The sequence below is a fragment of the Garra rufa genome, chromosome 16 (genome assembly GCF_049309525.1).
Source record: "Garra rufa chromosome 16, GarRuf1.0, whole genome shotgun sequence".
NCBI classification, from domain to species: domain Eukaryota; kingdom Metazoa; phylum Chordata; class Actinopteri; order Cypriniformes; family Cyprinidae; genus Garra; species Garra rufa.
The window spans coordinates 45,275,291-45,293,437 of NC_133376.1; the positions used below are offsets into that span (position 1 = coordinate 45,275,291).

Sequence of the window (18,147 nt, forward strand, 5' to 3'; positions counted from 1 at the left end):
CATGATTGTTTCTTTTGGTGTTTCAGCTGATGAATGACCAGTTCAGGCATTTATGAAAAGCACAAGTGTAACTCAATGTCTGTGGTATCTGAAGTGAAGAAATGGAGCGCTGGGTTCTAGAGGGCGACAGCTACTCATTTCTTCGCAGTGCTCCACACACGTTCAACCTGCAGAGTCGTGAAGGGCCAAATCATGTGGAGATCTTTGACATCACTTCGATCCCCAGCCATCATAATGCCATATCTGAAACAACCAGCCTGTGTGACATTTTTGGGGATGACGGCGAATCCCCGTCACTTTCCAGTAGCCCGGCCTCTGCCACGTTTATCAGGAGGGAAGTGGATCAGTGTTTTCCAGCAGATGATGCCAATGACTCTTTAGGATCTTATCACACTGCCAATGGATCTGACATAAGCGACAACGCTGAAATCACTTACAACACACCTTCTCCAGAAAATCTACAAGATTTTTCCACATCTGAGACTAGGGAATCACGTTCACCACCAGCTGAATCAACCTTCTTGTCTGATTCCAAAAATGGACTTAACCCACTAGACCGTGAACCACCTGCATCAAAAGTCAATGATAATGACCTTTCACATACAGATAACTGGGAAGAACCCCAAGTGTCACTAAACACTACCCCAGTGAATAGAACGGGAACCACAAATGCATCTGAACCACAGTATGTGAATTCAACACCAGCTACGACTGTGATTAATCCGGCAAAGGAACCTTCTGATCCTACATTCTGCCCTTTGGAGGAGAAAGAACCTGTTGTTTTTGAGCAAGAAGGAATTATTACAAGACCTCAGCATACAAATACAAGTCCATTTTTAGATAAACAAGTATTTGATTCAGACTGTGAATCCTTGGCAGCATCTTCACTTGAACAAAATAATGTGATGTCTTCTGAGAACAAGGAAAGTGTAAACTATCGTAATGCACAAGAGCAAAACGGGATGGGTAACAGTGGCTCTGCATCTGAACTGTCAAACTCTTCTCCAACAGATTGCAGCTCTATGCAGGAAATGTCTACTTCAGCTTCATACAGAGAAATTAATTTTCTACCCAAGCCCAGTGTCATGCCAGAGCCCAGATTAACCTCCACCTCCCTTGTAAGCAGGGAAACTACCTCTACACCCGCATCCATGGGTAGATCTTCACCTGAGCTGCTAAATTTGTGTCCAACTCAAGTTAGGAACACATCGGAGACTCCAGACTTGGAGGACACTTATGGTGCTACTTTATCTGTATCTACACTTCCTACCAGTGATAATGTGATAATAGATTCCCTAACTGTGTCTGCTATTTCTACTGAAACAGGGCTGGTATATTCATCCATAGATGGTAGAGAAGGACTGGAGTTACCTGAGGTCAATGAAACCTGCTCTTCTAATCACTCACCAGAACCAGTACTGATTTACTCCCCTGTGGGTTACACCATCAGCCCATCACCTACATATGAGAAAATACCTTCTTCAGTTGAACCTGAAGATGCACCATTCTCCCCTGTTTCACCTGAGATTAATGAAACCTGCTCTTCTCCTGATTGCTCAGCACCTGCTCACTCACAAGAACCAGTACTGATTTACTCCCCTGTGGGTTACACCATCAGCCCATCACCTACATATGAGAAAATACCATCTTCAGTTGAACCTGAAGATGCACCATTCTCCCCTGTTTCACCTGAGATTAATGAAACCTGCTCTTCTCCTGATTGCTCAGCACCTGGTCACTCACAAGAACCAGTACTGATTTACTCCCCTATGGGTTACACCATCAGCCCATCACCTACATATGAGAAAATACCATCTTCAGTTAAACCTGAAGATGCACCATTCTCCCTTGTTTCACCTGAGATCAATGAAACCTGCTCTTCTCCTGATCACTCAGCACCTGTTCATTTACAAGAACCAGTACTGATTTACTCCCATGTGGGTTACACCATCAGCCCATCACCTACAAATCAGAGAATAGTTTCTACAGTTGAACCTGAAGACTCACCATCCTCCCCTGTATCACCTGAGATCAATGAAACCTGCTCTTCTCCTGATGGCTCAGCACCTGCTCACTTACAAGAACCAGTACTGATTTACTCCCCTGTGGGTTACACCATCAGCCCATCACCTACAAATCAGAGAATAGTTTCTACAGTTGAACCTGAAGATGCAACATCCTCCCCTGTATCACCTGAGATCAATGAAACCTGCTCTTCTCCTCATCACTCAGCATCTGCTCACTCACCAGAACAAGTACTGATTCAATCCCCTGTGGGTTACAACATTCGCCCATCACCTACAAATGAGAGAATAATTACTTCAACTGAACCTAAAGACTTACCATCCTTTCCTGTAGTCACAAGGACTGATTACAGTGATATCTGCTCCTCTCCTGATAACTCGGAACTAGTAATCATTCACTCATCTCCATGTTACAACATCATCAGCCCATCACCTACAAAAGAGAGAAGGGTTTATTCAACTGAACCTGAAGCCTCAACATCTTCCCCCTGCGGTCACAGTGATATCCACTCATTGTCTGATCAGTCCTTTGCAGCTTACTCACCCGAACCTGAAATAATGCACTTACCGATGGGTTCTACCACCCCATCACCTACAAATAGGAGAATGGTGTTTTCACTGAAATCTGATGACCTACCATCCTCCCCTGGCATCACAGGAACTGATTACACTGTAACACCAACATTCAGTAGAGATTCCACACCTGCGTTAAGGAGCATTACCTCCACTCCAAACAGCAGAGAAAATTACCTTACGCCAGAGCCTAATTCCCCAGCCCCTTCACTGGAATTGAGATCAGTAAACTACTTACCTGAAATCAAAACATTATCATATAGTGTTCTGCCACAAAATACAAAATCCCCTGGCATCACATATAATGTTACACCAACCGAAGGTTTAGAACAATCACCTACAGTAGAGACAAATGTCTGTGGCAGCTCTTCTGAAACTTCCAGCTATATTTTTGGAAATGATACCTCTGTCTCAGCTAGCTCAAGGAACTTTTTGTCAACACCAGAGAACAGATCAAGACCTTCTTCAGCTGCATCAGGCCATACCAAACACACGGCACTATCCCCTGATCTCCAACCTGAGCCTTCCATCACTCTTGGAAAGGCAGAAAATCAGACTTTATCCACAATCTGTGATGAAGTTAGTCATAATTTCTGTAACCCAGTGGACCATTTTGATGACCATGCTGACACAAAGACCCCCAAAAGCATTTCATCTGTCCCGGATGAATGTAAAAGCAGTAGACCACCAGTTTTTAGCCAAATGCATATCCTGCAAGATTCAACCTCTAACCCCTCAGATTCTGCATCGTCCACAGTAAAAAATAAGAAAAATCAAGAAATTGTCACTGACAACACAACAGATTTAACTATCTGTGGAACACCAACCTCCCTGAGTCTATGGGCCGCATCTGTAGAGAAGAAACAATGCCATGTTGAGGTTTTTGATAGCAACAAGGGAACAGAAATGTTGGAAAATGGTTTCCCAAACAGTGACAAGAGGCTTAGTCAAGTGCCTGTAGCATTAAGAGAAAGCCCAGGGGTTATCAGTAGGGACAATGGTGGTAAATTTGACAGGCAGCCATGCAGGGTAAAGGAGGAGAGTGGAAAGAAGGAGGGAGAGGGGGAGGAGACTATGGAAGAGAGTAGTTACAGAGGGGAACAGGTTGAGCTGTCATTCAGTGCCAGGAATAGAAAAGGGCCTGCAGGCCACAGCCCAGCTCTCTCAAGTCGAGACCCAAAGTCGGGAATTCCAGCTCGCTGTTATTTTGAGTCGCACCCAACAACTCTGCAGCAACAGAGTCAGTTCAGAGCTCAGGGCTCACAACAAGAGAAGAAGGGTGGCGCCAGGAGGCTCCAGTCAGCTGCCCAGGGTAAATACAGCAGCGCAGGCTTTCTTCCTCCTGAATGTACTGGTGAGACCTCCAGCATGGGAAGTGAATTTGATGAAGCAGACAATGAAGTGAAGTGGTTTACAGACCAGGCCTTCAGAAGCCTATCTAGTCCTCAGGTGGATTATTTGGATGTGTACAATTCAAGCCACAGGTCATCTACAAATGTTTCACAGCCATCAACTGTAGACAGTCCTGGTGCTGTTGCATGGATGACCTACGCAGACTTGCGTGGCTCAGCGTTACATGAAAATGATGCTTCGTCTTTTATACCCCGTGACGGCCTGGACACAAACAAACGCTTTGAAATGGGGAGTTTTGAGTGTGTGGACGTTGCATTGGAGACTAAGGAAGAGTCCAGTAGGGGAAAGAGGACAGTACCTAAAAGGCAGATCCAGCTATTAAGGCGGAACACAGATGAATCAAAACATAAAGGAAACACTGAAAATATTTTGAATTCACCCTCCATACATAGGCGCTCAAAAGACACACTTCTTCGTCAACATAGCACACCAGCTTTTGTGCAAGAGGAAGTTTTCAAGGAGGTGCCAGATTCACCACAAAATGACAGGAGAAAGTCCTTGCAGAAGTCTGTGTCTTTAGATGATGGCTCTCCTAAGACGCAAATGGCATCTTGCATTATCAAGAGTGTGCTGTCGAAGAAAATGCAGGATGTGCAGAAAGAGACACCAAAAAGGACAGGCCCAAGTCCATCTGGAGATAAAAACAAACATCCTGATGCCAGCCACAGCTCTTTTGATGGTGTACCAAGTACCGTGGAGAAGCATAGTTTAAGCTCTAGTCAGGATTCTGAAGATTTTGCAGTCGGAGAGGAGAGAATTTCACATCGTCAACTGAAGAAGTGTGCTCCAAAAGTTCCTCCAAAACCATTCTTAAGACCTGCATTTTTTAACACTAGTGAAGCTCGGGTAGCTGGCAACATTACAAGGGAAGAAACAAAGCCTATAGTGGCCCCTCCACAAGTTGATGACAAAATACAAAACAGCAAGAGTGATGGGAAAGAGGGAGGAGGTAGCAACCTTGAAGCGAAGTACAATAGTGACTCAGCAAATGCCAGAATCAGTAACACAAGTCCTGCTGTTGCTACACCAACAACAAGCATGCAGAGCAGAATGACAAACAGAGACATTAAAAAGCAGCAGATGACACCGGAAAACCAGGAACAGCTAGCTGGAAAGAGTGTATTTATGTCCAAAACTCCAGAAATAACTTTGAAACATTCTATCAAAGGAAAAAAGACATCATCTCTGAAAGTGTCTCTGTCCCCTGACTTGGAACAGTCCAGAGAAGTATCTGAATCTCAGACAATGGAGAAAGCTGCAGAAGATATAAGCACAAAATCTACTAAAGTCACAGAGACAGAAGACGATGATGACGGCAACAAAAAATCTGTTATACATAAGGTCAGGGATGTGAGGAAATTAGTGAAAAACACTTACAACCTGTCTTTCAAAGCATCAAATTCAAGCTCTACTACAGAAGACACGGTCATTCAAGAGAAAAGAGAGAAGCCGCCACAAACTCCTCCAGCCTTGCAGATTGAATGCAAAGCTATCAGTTGGAAGGACAAACAAACATCCGGCAGCAAAGCAATCCACTGTCATGGTGAAAAACAGCCTGTTGACATATCAAAAATATCTCAACCATGGGTGTGCGCAGAGACAAGAAGAGATCCTGACATCACTGAAATAACATCCAAAGACTCTTCGCCAAAGACTGAGTCACAACAAAAAGCATCATATTCCCACTCTACAACCACAGATGGATTAGCTGAATTGGAAAGTATCACTAAGAGATCTTATGTTCACTCTGATCAGAGTTCAAAGATGCCCCCTAGACCCCCCAGTAAGGAGCGAGAAGTTTCTGCATTGGTGGTCCTACCAGATTGCACATCCAAGACTGTCGCCCCTACAATCCTTGACTCTACTCAAATGAAAGCTGCAAGCGGCAGCCACTCTGTATCCATGCTACTGAAAGAAAAAGGGATGCAGGCTGACATTGGAGTGTGTGATGTTCTTACTGAAGGTGCAAGTGCTACAGCTAAACATGTCAACAGGCTTGAGGTACCTGTACAGGCCTGTTTATCCGAAAGCATTTCAAGTGTATCACAAGTAAAGACAGAAAATAAAACATCATTGCCTTGCAATCCAACATCTCTTGTCAACAATTCATCAAGAATGTCTCAACCACTGGAAAGTCCCAAGGGGACACTAACAGAAGAATCTTTAACAAAGGAACAAGAAAACAAGAAAATAACTGCCACCACAAATATGACACAAATTCCAACTTATTTAGCAACATCCAGCAAGCCGGAGGTGAGGTCTTTTTTAAGTAGTACAAAGAATAATGCCACAACAGTGAATGCATCAAAAGAGATTGAGTTACCCATACAAGTGAGGTCAATATCAACTGATAGACTAAAGCCATTTGTACCACCAAAACCCAGCTATAAACAGTCATTTGCAGAAATTAAGCCAAGTGACTCATCAAAAGCTGATACCCAAGCATCATCTGTTATCAAACAGCAAACCATGTTAAGCAGTGAATCAAAGAAAAATGAAACACCAACAGTGATACACAAGGATCAACCAAACGAGACTTCATCAAGAGATACAAGAAGACTGGCTGTATCAGCTGTATCAAGCTACAAACCACCTTCCAACCCAGTCACAACAACTCCAAGTGTTGTGCAAAAATCCACCACAAAGACACTGACCAGTCTGGATCAACAGCAATCTTCTGCTTTCATGCAAACAACCAGCACTTGCCAGCAGCAGACACCATCATTCAGTCAAGACCAGTCAATGCTAGATAGTTCCCTTGCTTCTAACACATCAGGACCACAAACCCTTGGCCACACACCATCTGTGACAAGAGCATCATCCAATAATCGTTTTCACACAGATGACTATCTTTTCTACGCTTCAGATGATCCTCCCAGCTATGATGAGCGAGAGAGTTTCAGCCCACTACGACTCTCAGACTTAACCCCACAGACGTCATGCAGGTTGCATCCAACCACCAAGCAATCTTCTTGTTCCTGCACACCAAGTTCTCATTCACACCCAGGACATCCCCACCAGAGTCCACAGGAACGGGTACCAACAGCCTCTCGCTCTCCAGGCCAAGTTCTTACCTGTCCTGGGGCTCCTCCACAAGCTCAAGTTCGTCCTCATCAGTGCAGACCAGATGGTTTACCAGTCTCCAGTACCACAGTAGCCCATGCCTCAGCAATGATTCAGCCTCTACACAACCCACGAACTTGCCCTACTTCAACCTCACAATCCTATGGTGATGATCAAGCACTAGCTTCTGGGCTGCACACTGATAGACGCCCAGCCAATCACCCTTCACCTCAAGCAGCAGCTCCTGCTCCCTATCATGACTATTCTCATTCAGCTTTGGATCCAAGGCCTCAGTTGTTTAATCCCCAAGATTTGCCACCATCTTTTGGCCATGATTACGCAAATGAAGGTCCAGGGGGAGCAGGTGTATTGTATTCAGAAAATGCAAGTGGACTCAGCTGTGGCCAAGGTCCTCGTCGTGTCCTTCTCGATCCTGAGACTGGTAAATACTTCTACATTGAGGTACCAATGCAACCACTCCGAAAAATGCTGTTCGATCCTGAAATGGGCCAGTATGTGGAAGTTCTCATCCCGCAGCAGGCAATGTCCCATTCAGGGCTGTATCCACCAGCTGCACCACCCTACTCCTCTTTGCATAATCCTGGGTTGTATGCACCACAGTACCTACCTTATGCAGTGCCATCTTACCCAGCGATTTCAGGCAGTGCCCAGCAGGTTCGCCATCCAGAGCCACCTCCTGTTCCCACCACACTTCACCAGCCTTCCCTAAGGTATGGAAGCCCTGCAAGCCAGATGCCAAAAAATGAACCAAAAGGCCATTCATCCCTGGATCAAAGCTATCTAGAGAGCATGTATTACATACCCACTGGGATGAACACAAGCCCAAATTCAACACATTCAGACTGCTACCACAAGCCATCAAGCATGCCTCCTTCCGGGGGAAGAAGAGCATGAACAGCAGTGGATATAGGTGGTCTGTTTACATTTGAAATCTGTTCTAGTCGGCAACATTTTTCATTTTAATTGTCTAGTCAAGAGTTGTAGTTTCTCAGTTGTAAGACAAAGATTGAAACAATAATGTTTCTGCTCATTTCATTTAAACATTTACTGTGAAAGACAATGCTCAGAAAGACCCAAACCAGCTTTGCTTTCCTATTTCTATTTTTTCCCTTTCCTATTTTTCTGACATTTGATATATCATGGTTAACATTGTCTGATATATATTTGTACAAATCCTTACCTTTCCTGGTATAGTCCAAGCTTATGCAATGGTAGGCCTTATCTTGTAATAGCTGTCAGGGCTTAATAAACATTGTCTTCCTTCAACACCCTTAATACTTATGTTTCTGAAAGGATTTATTTTGCCTCAATAACGTGTTGCCATTTTCACTTCTAATATATAATATGACGTATTTGCTTTGTGCAACGCCTTTGATGTGCATTGGGAAGTTTACATTTACATTTGGGTAAATGAAAAGAATGTGGATGAGCAAGATCCACCAGTTCATGGGTATTAAAATCACATATTTTCGATCATAAGATTGCCATTTGCTATTTTTTACACATATATACACCCCATTAAAGATAACTGTCTACAAAATACAAGTCTCAGTGTTTTTATTTCCTTCAGCATAACTTATTTCAGGAAACGTAAAGCTAAAAACTGTGTAGCTACCTTCTGTAATTACTGCTATAATTATATGATCACATATTAGATTATGATGCCTACCACATATCTTTGTCACATTTTGTGACATTATTAAGCCTAGAGGTAAAAGAAGAGTTTCCATTTTGGTAAATCACATGGCATCCAGTTTAGGAGAACCACATTTGCTAGCCACAACATAATACAAGATGACCCACTTAGAGTTTAGGGCCACTGCTGGGCTGTTGTTTTATCTCAGGACGACACCTAGTGGACAAGATTTGTCCAATGCTTTCTTTTAAGGATGTGATAGGTATAATGTGATGTGCTTTTTGAAAGAGAAAGACACAAATCCTTTTCTCAGCAGATAATATGGCCATTTTTTGTTCATTTCCATCAACTCCATGATTATTCTGTTAGCTGAATGATGCAAGCGGCACATGTTTTGACTGGTGTGAACTATTCAGGGTGTTTCTTTTATTTGGGTGTTCAACATGGCTGATGTGACATAATGGACCACCATGGTCTTAGCTGTGACGTTTTGTGGAAATGTTTCCACTTATTCAGGCAAATAGTTAAGTCTTCTCCCTACTCCCAAACTGCAGCCGCACCCATAAATGACTGAATTTGATTTCCTGATCTGTCTGATCATACTGTAATTAAAGGCTGATGGAAGTGTATGTGTGTGGGCAGACAGCTTTGTAGGGGAGAGGGCCTTGACTCTGTTTGTGGGGTGTTTGACCGAAAACACAAAGATATTCAAACTTACCCATGACTTCATTTAGGATCGTCTGAGCAGACAGCCAAGGGGAGTAGAGTGGAAATTAAAACAAGAATGTCTTGAGTCAAGTATGATCTTTACCATAAACGTGTGTCTTTACATGCTGTTCCATGATGAGTCAGATACCTTATAGACACAACATATACCATTTCATGTTATGCAAGAGCTAATGTTGAACATCTTTCTGAAGGATCGTGTGTCATAATGACTGTCTGACTGTAAATCAGGATCAGGAAAAATCTGGAATTGAAGAATGCAATGAAAACTTTTGGAATTTGAAGATCAGGGTAAATTTTACTTATTTTGCCTACTGACAAGTAATGACATTTAGGCAAAATAAGACAAATGTACACATCTTCATTCTGTTTAAAAGTTTTTACCCACGGCTCTTAATGCATTGTTTTTCCTTCTGAAGCATCAGTGACTGTTTGAACCTTCTGTAATAGTTGAGTCCCTCAATTGTCCTCAGTGTGAACAGATGGATCTCAAAATCATACAGTCATTGTTGGAAAGGGTTCAAATACACAATGCTGTGGGACCTAAAGAACAGCAGACAGTTTAACTGTTCAGGACAAACAAACAAACAGTTGTGGATCATTCAGGTAACAATGCAGCATTAAGAATTAACTATATGTAAACTTTTGAACAGGGTCATTTTTATAAATTCAACTATTACTTTTTTTTCTTGTGGACTATATATAAATGCCATTTACATGAAATATCTTATTCTGGTCAGTACTAAATAAAAAATAACATGCATTAAACTTTTGACTTTAACTGTATACTGAGTAAAAAAAAAAACATTAAAAAGTAACACCATACATCAAACATTTAGAAAGAAGCAACATCACACTGAATTAAAATTGAAATTTTGTAATACTACTAAGTTTTTTTTTGTAAAGTGTACTCCGATTTATTCACAACTAATATTTTCTTTACTGTATAATCACGTGGTACTGTATAATCTAAGTAGGAAATATTTATTTAATTTCCCAAATATAAAAACTAAATTAAATTAAGTTCTGACAGAGATGAAGATCTAAATCCCACCCTGCTGGTCAAATTAAAGGGATAGTTCTCACCCTTATGTGGTTCCAGACTCGTGAGACCTTTGTTCATCTTCAGAACACAAATTAAGATATTTGTTATAAAGCACACTGTTATAAAGCTACAAGAATACTTTTTTGTGCGCAAAGAAAACAAAAATAATCTTCCGTGTCAGTCTTTGACGCACATTCTTTGATGTATAATTTGTGTTCCAAAGATGAACAAAGGTCTCACAGGTTTGGAACGAATTGAAAGAATTTTCATTTTTGGGGTAACTATCCCTTTAAGGAATAACCCTTATCAAAACCTGACCCCTTCAGCATGGCACTTATCCTCAGGTTGCTGCAGGCTTACATTTTTGTAGTGTTAGTAGCTTTGTCGGGTTTTTTTTTTCCAGACAAAATATCCATAAGGAAGCAGCACCGTAGAGGGGTTTAGTTGTCCTTGAGAGGTGAGTAAATGCTATTGCTACATAATAGCTCATTACTCCCATACTCATACACAGAGCAGAATTGTTAACTTTGTCATGTACCTTTTTCTGCTTTGAAGGACGGACCATATATGGGCTCATTCCGGGGATGACATCAGCAAGAAGCGCAGGCATGAATGAACTTGTCGGCAGGATGAATGAACTGTGTGTACCTGCAGGATGATGGATCAGGTACGCAGGCCAGATTAGGAAACGTATTTCCGCAGCCCTTCCGGACGAGTCATGTCACATATAGCAACGACTGAAGCAAACAATGCTTCCGTCTGCGGGCCGAACCTTAAGAAAAGGCGGAGAAGAGACTGTTTGCTAAGGTACCAGCAGGTGGTGCAGTCACACCCACAAACATACACAACCTACAGAAGTTCCCAGCCGTCACCTGCTTATATTTCACTCAGGAGCTATTTTATTGCGTCAGGCATTTTTGAAATTCCTGTTTGCAGACTGTGACTTATTAACTAGAGTCACATACGAAGCGGCCACAAAAAGTGTTTGAATATGTAAGTCACACCTAAAAAAAAGTCTTAATTGAATTGAATTTGCATTTCAGTTTACTTTTCTGAGGTACTTTTTTAAAATAGTTTGTGAATGTATGAAATCAGTTCGCATTGAAGGAATAGTTCACCCAAAAATGAAAATTCTGTCATCATTTATTCACCCTCATGTTGTTTCAAACCTGTAAGACCTTCGTTCATCTTCAAAACACAAGTTCAGATTTTTTTTTTATGAAATCCGCCAGCTACCATTCTGGGTCTTAAACGTGTCAGTTGCCTTGCTGTCTATGCAGGGTCAGAAAGCTCTGGGATTTCCTAAAAAATATCTTAATTTGTGTTCTGAAGATGAACAAAGGTCTTACGGGTTAATGACAGAATTTTCATTTTTGTGTGAACTATCCCTTTAAGTTCATACAGGTATAGTTCATATTAACATGATCCACAAAATCCAAGATAAAAGTTTTAGTTTAAACAATATATGTGTGTGTACTGTGTATATTTAATATGTATATATAAATACACACACATGCATGGATATCTTTTAAAAAATATATATATGTTATGTTTATATATTAAATATATTTATATATAATATTAATTATCTAAATAAAAATATATACACATGTAAATATTTTCAAAATATATACTGTATGTGTGTCTTTATATATACATAATAAATATAATGTACACACACATATATAATATAAACGAAAACTTTTATTTTAGATGTGATTAATCGCGATTAATTGGTTGATAGCACTATTTATAACAACCTTGTTATAACCTTATACTTTTATTTATTTATTTATTTTGGTCATATAATACAAATACAACTGTGGTATGTTTGTGTCCAAGTAAACTTTTTTAAGCCACTATATTTCTTTAAATACATGAAAAAGAAATTAAAAATTAAATAAAAAATTAAACTACCACTTTTTTGTTATATAATACATTTGTATCTGTTAAATATCTTTTTAAAAAGTCAAATAAAAAAAGGGAAAAAATACATTAAACAGTATAAGTACTTAAAGCTCATTTGCTCTAAACAGATTTACTTTCTCTTTCCTAGAGAACATACGGAACATATTTTGAATGTTACTTGATGATGCAAGCACTCAAGCACTTCTTTCGGCATGTCTTTTCCGCAAGACGCTGAACTCTCAATGAGGCCTGAGACTTGAAGGATGGAAGGAATTCGCTGTGAGACATCGCCCCTAGGGAGCCTCTCTGTGTGTGTTGAGAATAAAACCACCAAACTATCAACAATTGCAGGACATAGGTGAGGGGAAATTAAACCACTGTATGTGTGTGTCATGGCAACTCGATAGAGAGGCAAATATTTCCCTTAATTTCCTTGTAAAACTCAAATAAAATTGAAAGGGGAAATGGCTTATGAAGCAGGAGGTTTAATCATTCAGTGTTTGTAACATACACATGTGAAAAGCGAAACCCTGTTTCCAGTGACACACTTCAGACGAGGGGATTCCCCTTTCCCGGCACGGCTGAGGGATCCAATCTGGATCTCACATTATTGGATTCTGTTATATATTAAATGAAAACACAAGGTCAGGCTGACATTATAGTTCCAGATTGCAGAACAGCAGACTGGACACAAAAAATAGCGGAGTGTGTCACACTAACGGTGACCTATGGGTAAAAATATGTCTGCCTTTTACTTCTGGATCAGTGTATCCAAAATACTGACTTCATCTATGATATCACCCTTTCTCAAGAGCTCTGATGTGTCACATCCCCTGTTGTATGTTTTACAAATACAAATCAGGGTGTCTGGATTTTTAATACCAAGTTTGTTTTAGTGTCTGATCATGACCATATGTCGGTGAGCATATGCTGTGCTTCAGAATCGTCGTAGGTGTAATTTCATTGCTTTATGGTGACACGTTTCAGCGCTAGTTATTCTTAGAGACACCCATGGTTGGTTTCTACTACAAAACCCTTATCAGAAAGGAGCCGACAATCTCGGAAAGCATGACAGAGGCATTTCTTTTTGGTATCTCTTGCTACCTCCTGCAATAATAAACTGCTTTTTGTTGATGCCCACTCCCTCACTTTGATGTCAGTATGGCCCCAAGGAATGCTGGGGAAGGCTTTGAGATTCTGCGGTGACACCATAAAACACAAAGGCATGTGAGAAATTTAAAGTCAGATGCTTGAGCTGAAAGACTAGGTGATGACTTCACGTGACTAATTTTGAGGATGCATTCAGATGAGACAGACTGATATAGAAAGTGATCAATACATAAACTTTCGACTTTAGGAAACAGAAAAAGAGTGATGATAGTCAATCAGCGTAGGCGATGCTTTTGGAGTGATGACACAACACTGAGGATTCCTGAGACTTGACTGCATTTACAGTGAGATCAACACAGTTTGAACATATCAGAGAAATTCGCCTTTTGTTTTCTTTTCCTGTTTCTATTCTCTGTCTCTCAAGTCTTCCTTCTTTCTCTCTCTCCTTATCATGTCCACACATATGTTGACCTTACAAATCACTTCATTATCTCCTTAAAACACTTTCTAATTTCCGCAGATATTGCACCGCTTACTCAGTTAGTCAGTATGACGCCATTAGTGATGAAAGTCCAAGTGCTTTGTTAAACAACCACAAAATTAATGAAATTTATCACCTGACCAGAGAAGCATGACATCATATTAATCACGCCACATCCTGGTTTGCATCTGTTGAGAAATTAGTAAAGAATTTGATTTACGTTTTTGAGATTTAGATTCTTCTTTCATAGTTCAGGAGTCCCATACTGTAAACTCTAATGTTTACAGAAAAATGCTACAGTAAATATGTTAGTTGGTTAACTGTAGTTTACCTTACCATATGTGACCCCTGACCACAAAACCAGTCATAAGAGGCATTTTTTAAAATTAAGATTCACTTTCAGGATACTGAATAATAGGATAGGAAGCTGAATAAATAAGCTTTCCAATAAATAAGCTTTTTTGACGTATGGTTTGTTAGGATAGGACAATATTTGTTCGAGATACAACTATTTGAAAAATTGGATTCTGAGGGTGCAAAAAATTTTAAATATTGAGAAAATTGCCTTTAAAGTTGTCCAAATAAAGTTCTTAGCAATGCATATTACTAATCAAAAATGAAGTTTTGATATATTTACAGTAGGAAACTTACAATATATCTTCATGGAACATGATCTTTACGTAATATCCTAATGATTTTTGGCATAAAAATCGATAATTTTCACCCATACAATGTATTTTTGTGCTACTTAAGACAATGAAGAAAATGTTTAAAGATTGCATTATATTTAATGTTATTTTTAAAATACTATGCTTTTTGGGAATCACACACTTTGACTTACCAAGTAATTAATGGCGAAAAATAGTAAATGGGCATTCCCAGAAGTTCCTGTGTGACACATCATGATGATTATATTTCATTCATTTAAATAGTTTCGTTTCTGATTATTTTTCTTATGAGTAATGTATATTAAGGTGTTTTATGTTACACGTTCATTGCATTATTTTAATGTTAGGTGTGTTACCCAGATGGCGGTTTGTGTTTATGACGCTGTGCATCATCTGTACAGAGTATTTGCCATGTTTTATGAATAGGCAACTTGTGATGACCTCATCTTGTGGTTTTATTATTATGGTGGTTTGAGTACATTTTAAGATACAAAGGAGATTTTGGTAGTGAATTGGTATATTAAAGGAGAAGTTCACTTCCAGAATTTTTTTTTTTTTTTGAAAATTTACTCACCCTCATGTCATCCAAGATGTTCATGTCTTTCTTTCTTCAGTTGAAAAGAAATGAGGGTTATTGAGGAAAACATTCCAGGATTTTTCTGCATATAGTGGACTTCAATGGGGATCAATGGATTGAAGGTCCAATTTGCAGCTTCAAAGAACTCTACACTATCCCAGCCGAGGAATAAAGGTCTTATCTAGTGAAACAATGGGTTATTTTCTTTAAAAAAAAAATTAAATCTATATACTTTTTAACCACAAATGCTTGTCTACAACTTTGTGCATTATGTAATCATGTTGGAAAGGTCATGCACAGTTAGTTTTTCGTCTGTGTACTTCGGTTCAAAAAGATAGGGTAGGGCATTTTCTCCTCCAACTTCAAAATCATCCGCCATTGTTCTTTTACCATTTTTATTTCAAGGCCGTTTGACTTTCTTCTTACGTCACGTGTAAACTTTCCAACATCATTACGTATTGCGCAAGATGAGCATCTGTGGTTGAAAAATTTATAAATTTGCATTGTTTTAAGAAAATGTTTTTTTTGCTAGATTGTTTTGCTAGACAAGTCCCCTATTCCTCTTCTGGGATTGTGTAGAGCCCTTTGGAGCTGCATTGAAACTGCAATTTGGACCTTCAAACCGTTGGCCACCATTGAAGTCCACTATATAGAAAAAAATCCTGGAATGTTTTCCTCAAAACCCTTAATTTATTTTCGACTGAAGAAAGAAAGACGTAACATCTTGGATGACATAAGGTGAGTAAATTATCAGTAATTTTTTAATAATCTTCATGATTTAGTGAGAGCAGGGAAATCCACACCACAGCTATGATAGTGACACAGAGGAACGATATCACGGGAATTGCTTTAAAAAAAATTTTTTTTAATTGATGAATGGTAAAAAACATTGACAGCCAATTAGAATCCACTGTGCTTTAAAGAGCTTGAGCATTTAAAGAGTCAAACAGCAAAAAGACAGCCCACACTTACAATAAACAGAACCATTGGTGTGGATGCTACTATACTTAACGTTATACTCATGTCATTCTAAACCTTTATGATTTCTTTAGTGATGTTTTGAATGATGTTGGAGTCCAGACATCATTGGACTGCATTGACTTTTATTGTATAGCAAAAAAAAAACAAACACACAATATACAGTGGTGGCCAAAATTATTAGAACACTAGTATTTTCACCAGCTAAAAAATAGTTTTAAGTCTGTTATTTCTGTCTTTTGTTGTAGTGTCAGTAGGAAATATCAGTTTACATTTCCAAACATTCATTTTGCCATTAATTATAATAATCCAGTGAGATTTGTGTTTGCACAAGGAGTCTGACTATAGCCAGTGCTCCACACAGAAATCTGATCTCATCATCACCCAGACTGTCTGCAATGACATGAAGAAACACAACAAACTGAGACAGACTAAATCCAGAAGAACTGTGGCAACGTCTCCAAGACGCTTCAAGAAACCTACCCGCAAAGCTACCTAAAAAAAATACACAAGTGCCTAAAACTTTTAACAGTACTGTAGCTTTGCAGGTAGGTTTCTTGAAGCATCTTGGAGATGTCACCACAGTTCTTCTGGATTTAGTCTGTCTCAGTTTGTTCTGTTTCTTTATGTGATTCCAGACAGACTGGATGATGAGATCAGGGGCCTCATTTATAAAGACTTGCGTAGAAACCATCCTTGATTTTATCTAAGAACTTTTCTGATTTGATCGTAAGAGCGATTCAGAGAAAACGAAAGTACCACGAAATCCATGCGTACGCCAGTCATTCGGTTATAAATCACAAATGATCGTGGAATTGTGTGCAGCTGAATGTTCCGCCGTCGAAACGCCCCTGCTTAATTAATAAACATATAAAATGAGCTCATTCCTAAAGCAAAAACTCTGTGACAATGGCAAGAAAAAAGGAGCGCAAGAAATCAAATTATAGTGAGGCTGAACTATCTGCAATACCAGGCATTACCACAAGGAAACGGTCCCACGCCAAGCTGGAATCTGACGTGGAGATAAGTACTTTTCCACGTCAAAGACGGTTTTTATAAATCTGTACTTTGACGTGGATTTGATCGTACGAACACTCTAAGATCAAATCAGTGCGTAAGAAAGTTTTATAAATGAGGCCCCAGATCTCTCTGTAGAGCACTGGCTGTTGTCAGACTCCTTGTGCAAACAAAAATCTCACTGCATTATTACAATTAATGGCAGAATGAATGTTTGGAAATGTAAACTGATATTTCTAACTCACACACTACAGCAAAAGATAAAAATAACTGACTTAAATCTATTTTTAGCTGGTGAAAATACTAGTGTTCTAATAATTTTGGCCACCACTGCATCTGAAGTCTTACAAGTTTGGGACCACATGAGGGTAAGTGAAATTGTCATTTTAGAGTCTTCTTACGCACTCATTGTTGTTATTTGTAGTTTTTCTTTCCTGTGGTTTCATTGTTCACACAAAACACCTCTTCATGACTCCTGCATCAGTTTCCTGTGGTCACTGTTGTGTACAACCTGCCCGCCCCCTGACGAAACCCCTTCCTTCTTCCTTCTGAGAATTCTCAAGACTGGGCAAACCAACAGCGTGAGTCAGTGCTTCAATCAGCACAATGTGGCGAAAACAGTCTGCGAGCAACAGCCTTCCAACATCATATTTAGTTCTCACTCACTGTCCTCTTACGCAAAACACGCGACCACATCGTTTTTGTTTCCAGCAGGATTTGAGTCCAGGCTTTCGCAGTTGGCCGCTCACACAGTCTGCGAGTGTTTATGCGGCTTGTATATCGAGCCCATGACGGCTGGCTAATGCTATTCCAGCCATGATAATAAGGAGGGAGCGGGCTATATTTATCAAGCGGGGGAGTGTCCATCACTACAGCAGAGCTTAACGCAGGTTGTGGCCGCAGAGGG

General features: G+C 39.9%; 1 protein-coding gene across 1 annotated transcript; it reads left to right on the top strand.

The window, feature by feature from the left end:
* Window positions 1-36: 36 nt before the first annotated feature.
* Window positions 37-8,628, top strand: LOC141288795 (uncharacterized). The gene has a single exon (XM_073820965.1). It carries the CDS (start codon window positions 102-104, stop codon window positions 7,986-7,988), a length of 7,887 nt encoding a protein of 2,628 aa, XP_073677066.1. The 5' UTR covers window positions 37-101; the 3' UTR covers window positions 7,989-8,628.
* The last annotated feature ends 9,519 nt before the right edge of the window (window positions 8,629-18,147 follow it).

Excerpts from the sequence above, each read along its gene's own strand:
- LOC141288795 (XM_073820965.1), top strand. The coding sequence starts at position 102 with ATGGAGCGCTGGGTTCTAGAGGGCGACAGCTACTCATTTCTTCGCAGT.